The 6,736-nt window shown below is 39.8% G+C and overlaps 5 protein-coding genes and 1 pseudogene across 6 annotated transcripts, besides 1 other annotated feature; 1 reads left to right on the top strand and 5 right to left on the bottom strand.

Annotated features, from left to right (window-relative positions):
• Window positions 1-473: 473 nt before the first annotated feature.
• TVAGG3_0219350 (uncharacterized protein) lies at window positions 474-683 on the bottom strand (the record flags this gene model as incomplete). Its single annotated transcript, XM_051226912.1, has 1 exon — window positions 474-683. One exon carries the CDS (start codon window positions 681-683, stop codon window positions 474-476), a length of 210 nt encoding a protein of 69 aa, XP_051111898.1.
• A 965-nt stretch (window positions 684-1,648) lies between these two features.
• Window positions 1,649-6,736: part of a mobile genetic element that runs on past the window's edge.
• TVAGG3_0219340 (uncharacterized protein) lies at window positions 2,598-3,476 on the bottom strand (the record flags this gene model as incomplete). The annotated part of the gene is made up of 1 exon (XM_051226911.1): window positions 2,598-3,476. A coding segment is annotated over one exon (879 nt), but the record flags the coding sequence as incomplete, so codon positions are not given.
• Window positions 3,852-4,434, bottom strand: TVAGG3_0219330 (annotated as a pseudogene). Its single transcript has one exon. A coding segment is annotated over exon 1 (583 nt).
• On the bottom strand, window positions 4,624-5,025 carry TVAGG3_0219320 (uncharacterized protein; the record flags this gene model as incomplete). Its single annotated transcript, XM_051226910.1, has 1 exon — window positions 4,624-5,025. One exon carries the CDS (start codon window positions 5,023-5,025, stop codon window positions 4,624-4,626), a length of 402 nt encoding a protein of 133 aa, XP_051111896.1.
• Window positions 5,042-6,001, top strand: TVAGG3_0219310 (uncharacterized protein; the record flags this gene model as incomplete). Its single annotated transcript, XM_051226909.1, has 1 exon — window positions 5,042-6,001. The coding sequence occupies one exon, from the start codon at window positions 5,042-5,044 to the stop codon at window positions 5,999-6,001; it is 960 nt and encodes a 319-aa protein (XP_051111895.1).
• TVAGG3_0219300 (phage tail repeat-like family) lies at window positions 6,176-6,522 on the bottom strand (the record flags this gene model as incomplete). Its single annotated transcript, XM_051226908.1, has 1 exon — window positions 6,176-6,522. A coding segment is annotated over one exon (347 nt), but the record flags the coding sequence as incomplete, so codon positions are not given.

Raw genomic sequence — 6,736 nt, 5'->3', positions numbered from 1 at the left:
TACAACAACACCGAAGCCGACAGGTACACACAATAAGACAGATGTCTTTCAAGGTTGCAGACAACTGGCGCGGCAGTTATAAGATCATTGCAAATGTTGGACCGACGCCAGGTAAGCAGGCGAGAGACGCAAGTTTGATACAAAGCCTTCATACTGAGCTCTACAGGTCCCATTAAGACTCTCAAAGTAGTCTTATGACAGAGTGACGCAAGTCTTCTAAAGACGAAAGGTCCTCACGAGACCAGCTTCCATGAGATGCCTGAACGATTTCAGGGAAACATCTACCCCCATCCACAACCGCCCCACCCCACCCCCTCCCCTTGGGGCCTGTTGGTGTTTGTGGGTTGTGGTTGTGGGGTTGGTCTTTACGCGAGAGAGACGCTTACGCAGGAGGACAGGATCAGCGCAGACAGTTTGCCGAAGAGCATCAGGAGTGGATTAGAACGTCGAGTGATCCGGCAAGAGAAGGCTACTCAGATATCTATGGCGTGTGCAGGGTGAATCATCGCGGACCGGGGACTAATGTAACCTGGATCGCTAACAGAGGCCATGAATGGATAACTCCCTGATGTGGTTGAAATTTCTTTCTCTTCGGGTGGTTGCGATTGTATTTGAGATGCGCCAGTCTGGAAGGTACTCGGAGCAAGGGACAGAACATGCAACACCGTGCTGTCGTGACACATGAGATTGAAGAAGGAATTGTCGAGGAAGAAGAGGAAGAAGAGGAAGAAGAGGAAGAAGAGAAACACGAAGAAGTTCCTGAAGCCGCTACATGGGCAACCTTGTTGCCGATGACGGTTACGAAATTTCCCAACCTACCATACATCCCAGCCCACAGGTGTGACCGACGACAAGGTTCTTACCGTGCGTCCTCAACATTGGACACTTGAACCTTCCTTGGCGGATCGCGGTTCATCTCCATGGGCAAGCTTGTCCAATGTCAATGGGTTCCAAATCCAGGCAAGAAGACGGAAGGTCAGAGCACATTGACGGTGACAAGCTCAACAACCGTAAGGAGAACCTCGAGTGGTTCTAAGAGTAAAAAAAATTTTATTTTAGGGGGAAACCCCAAGTAAATTTAGGTGTTTATTTGATAAGTATGTTAAATTAAGGGTAATTTGCAAAATTAGTTCCTACCTTTGAATTGGGCTCTTTCGTTATCCCAGTTGCGTAGGAGGTCGTCCAGAGGAGTTGGTAGATTTGCCAATCCAAGGACGATTTGTCTCCCAGGCATTGAGGAATGTGACTGCTCGCTAGAGTTTCATGACCTCTGCCTTGCAGCCGAGACACCCTCTCCCCTTGGAACGTAAGGGCTTCTTCGAAGTGCTCGGAATGCGATTGGCTGCGTGACCATCCGAAAATGACACTTTTTGTCCGTTTGGTCAATGTTGCGTGTCTCGTGCCATAGTCGACGAAAATACGACAAACAGGTTATATATGAGTTTGAGACGCAAGAATGGTGTACACTCGACCTGTTCCGATTCAAAGCACTCCGAGGCGACATGAAATTAAACGGAAATTAGCTAGGAAGGAATATAAAATGGACTGGTTGCCACCACCTCGCACCTCCACCACCTTTACCTGTTCCTCAAGTAAATAAGCCTTTCCCGTTCCAAGAATTCCCACATTTTAATTCAAATTCGAATAAAATTTTTTATTTCATGCAATGTTTTATTTCTGTGCCGTCTTCAAGTATTGCCCCAGTACTTACGCTTGGAGAGGACATGAACTTCGGTGAAAATTTTGTCAAATTTGAATTGACCCATCTTTCACCGACCATGCCCATTTCCATGAGTTTTGTTTTGTACCTCTTTCGTTCGTCATGGAGTGCGTCAATGTTCTCATAGTAACCTTCATCTTGGATTGTACTTTCGGAGAAGAATTTGTTGTAGTTGTCAAGGACTGCCTTTGGCGAACTGAGGGTAAGACCAATGTTCGACAATAGGTTTTAATGTGGTTACTAAGCCACTTTGACCTTGAGTGAATTCGTACTTCAAACAAAAGGAGAAAACCTGCTTCAACAAAGTTGTCGACCTTCTCATAATGTTTACCTCTTCATCTCTTGAGGTTTCTTAATGGAATATCCCCATGTCGAATTCATACAGCAATTTGAGTGTCATTGCAAGTTTGGGGTTTGAAGCTTTCCTAATATCATACAGTTGTTGTATGACTTTTCCAACTGTATAGTTCCTTCCCGGAAACTCACCATCTCCATCTTCGTTTGGAATTCCAGTCGGAATATATTGGACAAACCTCATGTATGCAGCGTTAAGGTCGACATAGTATATCTTTTCATCTGAGTCGAACTTGTCGCAACCAATTGGTCCAGTTTGTGGAAATTCAAGTGAGTCTCTTATCTTCTGAGAAACTTCTCCTGTTATCTCATAAACATCGTCGAAGCAACCTGTTTCATATAAAACCTTCTGACCTAACTCAGATGCTCTCCAATACAATTTGACGTCAATTGGATGTCTCAATGGAAGTTTGTTTATAGCATCTTGAAGTTCTTGCAACCTCATTGGAAGTTCTTCTGGTTCAGGTTGGTATCCGAACAATCCAACTCCTTGTGGAATTGTGTACTTCTTTTGTACTAGAACTTTGTCTGGAACAACTTTTGGTCTTGCTAACAGTGAAAAGTTTGTTTCGTCTTTTGGTACAAAAGTTTCTGTCAGCTTGTCATCTGGAATTGGTTCCAACAAACCTTTCTCGAAAAGAATGTTTACAGCTCTGACAATGTTGCACTTGCCTTTTCCGAACAATGGGTTTGTAAGACTTTCGTTCAACATGAAGTGGTTGTGGACAATTGCAATCTTCAACCATGGTAAATTGAACTCAACAACATAGTCGTCATGTGAAGAACCTTTAGCTGTAGGTATGTTGACTCGGATATTGACATTTGCCAACGGTGCAATTTTTGCCAATTGACCTCTGAGAATGTACCTTGTCTTCACACATGACTCAAGATACTTCATCTTCTCATCTGTAACAAGACCAGAGTTCCTGAGACATGTAAGAATGCAAGGTTCATTGACAATTGTTTCAATTGAATTGTAAATTCCATACCTTGTCAAGTCAATGTCAGACTTATTTATGAACGGGAAGTATCCAGCATGTTGTCTGACTGCTTGAGGGTTAGGTTGGTACCATTCGAACTTGACACTTGCAATTCCTTCAATTGCATTCAAAATGTCTGAGTCGGAGTCAACCATTTGTTCTCTCTTTGTAGTCTTGAAAGCGTCAAGAAGTTTTGCAGCTGTTTGTTCATTGCCATTTGCATAGTAAATGTGACCATCCAAATCTGTTATGGTCAATCTGAGATTGTATCCTTTCTTATTTCCATCTTGTATGGCAGCAAGTACACCCATGAAGCCTTCTTTGTTCTTTCCTTCGTCAAAGTTTACTGTAAAGGTTCGACCAGATGTAATTTGACTTCTAACTTCACGATACTTCTCATATGCATATCTTGTTCTTTCCATGGGAGCATGTGCGTCTTCACCTTTTCCTTTTTTTCCTTCTCAAAGGATGCAATTGTTCGTCATGTTTCCAGTAGAATCTGGCAAAGCCGTCGTGTCCTTCAACTTGAGGTTCACTAACATCGAAAGGCATGTCCATAAGACGTTCTTCTTCTAACCTCTCTAGTCTGTTTGGATAATTTGCACGTGCTGTTTCCAAATCCATTTCGTAGCGAAGACCAGCCAGTTTGTCATAGACTTTTATGGGTCTTCCTTCCTATATTTAAACTTCTTCGAAACTCTCCAACCATATCTTTGCAACTCTGCTTTTATTCTAGCAGACTTTCTATCCATTCTATATGGGGGCATTTTTATAAAAATAAAAAAATGTTTTTTTCTTTACTTAACATAACCGCTGCTGCCATAAGTCTTTGACGCCAACCCATACCAGCTAATGAAGGTTGACTTGGTTTAGTTTCCAAACTAAACTTTGGTTTTGGTTTATCTTCAGTTTTTGGTTTTTCTTCTTCTATCGGTTTTTCGTCACTTTTCGGTTCCTCTGACTTTACCTCACTGCAGGAACAGTTGTGTTGTCAACATCTTCATAAATATCATATGCCATTTGTTTTTGTTTTCCTTTCAACTTTTTGTGTTTGTTGTAAAGTTTAGAATATTTCGACTCTAAGTCAATGAGATGTTCTATAATGAACTGTTGGTCAGTGAAGTAAACTTTTCCATCTGTTGTCTCGAAAGCTCCTTCAGACTTCAATATTTTATTTGTGAGAGTCTGTTTCTTTTTTGAGATACTAGCCGTTCCATTTCTATGAAAAGTGACTTTATAGTTAGGGTTTGTATTTCCAGACCTGGCACTTTCTATTATTGAATTTTTCTCTTCATCTGTAAGTTCTTTGACAGGTTTTGACAATGGTTCTGAACTTTTTGTTTGTGGTGTCAAATCTACCGTTTCAACTTCTTCGGTCATTTCATCTCAGTAAAAAATTTTAGTTTGGTTTGTTTTCAACTGGTTGTTGTTTTTTTAAGTCGGTCTAAAACTTCCTGAGGTATAGGAAGAACTTGACAAACACGTTGTGTAACTGCTGGAAGTCGACAAATCCATCTTGAACCCATTTGTCTCAATGCTGTATTGTTCATTTCATCTCAGTAAAAAACTTTACATTCCCCAAGTTTGAGGTGGTTGCGGTTGGTTATTGTTTACCCACTGTTGTGCATGGTTATATCCTCTGTTAAAGAATCTTTCACCTTGGTCCATATAGTGTCCTGCTTGGTTATAGTAGTCATTTGCTTTGTTATAATAGTTTCCTGCTTGTCTTCCTACATTGTCCATCCATCCTTGAACTTTTCCTCTTGTTTCAGGATTTGGAATAAGATTTGCTGCATCTCGTGCTACATCCCAACCTTTCTGTACAGTTTGTATAATAGGTTGTGCTTTCTCTTTAAGTATACCTAATGTACTCAAAATCTTCCTTCCAACTCCAAATACACCTCTGGCTATTGTTCCCACTGCGGGCAAAAATCTGGATGCAACTCCTGCTAATGCGCCAAATAAACCCATTTCTTATGGGTAAAAAATGACGAATCCAAACAAGGACCCCTATGTTTCTAAAGCGACAAAGAAAGCACTCATGATAAAAATCTTTAGTTCAACACCAAATGCTTGGTTTATGGATATCTTGGAAAACATTCCGAGGTATAGAGAAGATGGACCACCATACTGGCTAATATTTGTCGGTCAAAACACAAGATACTGTGAAGCCATACCATTATGGTCCAAAAATATTTTAGATGTGAAAACTGCTTTGACAATATTCGTTGACAAATACCATCCAACAAAACTGACATCTGACTGTGAAAGTTCTTTCAAATCAGATGATGTAAAAAACTATCTGCGTTCAAAAAATGTAAACCAATATTTCATTGTCGACCAAAACCATTCTGCTCTTGGTGTCATTGACGGTTGTATAAAAATGTTAAGAGACTTAAACCAACCACAAGGTGGTGAAGCAAATGAAATGTCATATGACGACAAATATAGACACTTCTCCATGGCAAAGATGAGACAAGTTTTAAATATTTACAATAACCGTAAACAAAAAGGTTTGGGAAACCACTCCCCTGAAGAAATGAAAAACAACCCTGACTTAGAGAAAGACTATATATTTAATAATTTAGTCAAAAGAGACAAACAAGAAAGAATGCCGGGCTTCAAACTTAAGAAAGGTGACAAAGTAAAAATAGAAATACCTAAACGCGACCCATATGAAAATACTATTGACTATGACAACAATGGGAACCCGACAGGTACTCACATTCGTGTTCGTAAAAATAGAAGAAAGTATACAAGAGAATATTATGAAGTTTTAGGCAAACATGGCAAAATGTACACACTGCAAGCAGAAGATAAAACTACTATTGTCAGACCTCGTTTCAAACTTGTCAAAGTTCAAGGTGGTATACTTTCAAAGACAGTTCCTAACAAATATAAGACAACTCCTGACGAATATGCTAAAGAAGTTGAAAATGACGACTAAGCATTCTATACCATGCGTAAACTGTCATGTAAGGTGGCATGTAGTCTTTACTTTGTCCCGTTGTTTGCGTATATCCTGAAACGCGATGTGTATGGTTTCCATCTCCCTGAGTGTCACCCCAGAAACAATTTATAGCAAACTGAACGTTGTCTTTTAACATCATATCCTTTACCTTTTGTCATTGCTGACCAATCCCAAAATTTATGCTTATGCCAACCTGCTTGAGATGTACTTAAATCTATGTAGTGACTGTGTGCAGGTAAATTTTCACCTGAAATCGTTTTACTTCCACCTGTTTCCTTTGAAGAGTTTGCACAATACAAAAACCTGTCGACTATTTGAGTCCAAGTTCCAAAACCCAGAACTGTTTCTGGTCTGGTAGAGTTCATTGACGTATAAATAGAGCCTATAGGATATAATGTTTGAAGTATTTCTGTCTTTAATGTTTGAAGCTCTGTTTTGTCTGCTTTCTTGTCATATAAATCTTGAGCAGTGAATTTAATATTATGTTCATCCTTCATGACATAAACATCTTTACATCTAATGTTTCTCATCGTCGTTATGTCGTCATCCGATGTTAAACCTTGTGGAAAGTTAGGAGGTTTACAATATAATTGCATCCCCACCAGTTTCTTCAACCGTTCCTTCAATACTTTCTATAGCAACAGTTGTAAAACTTGTATGTGTATGGTTCTTGTCTGCTTTCTTCTCTAACTCATCGTTAACATAAGTTTT

Source organism: Trichomonas vaginalis, chromosome IV (assembly GCF_026262505.1).
Source record: "Trichomonas vaginalis G3 chromosome IV, whole genome shotgun sequence".
Lineage (NCBI taxonomy): Eukaryota > Parabasalia > Trichomonadida > Trichomonadidae > Trichomonas > Trichomonas vaginalis.
This window is presented reverse-complemented; position numbering and strand designations above follow the sequence as displayed.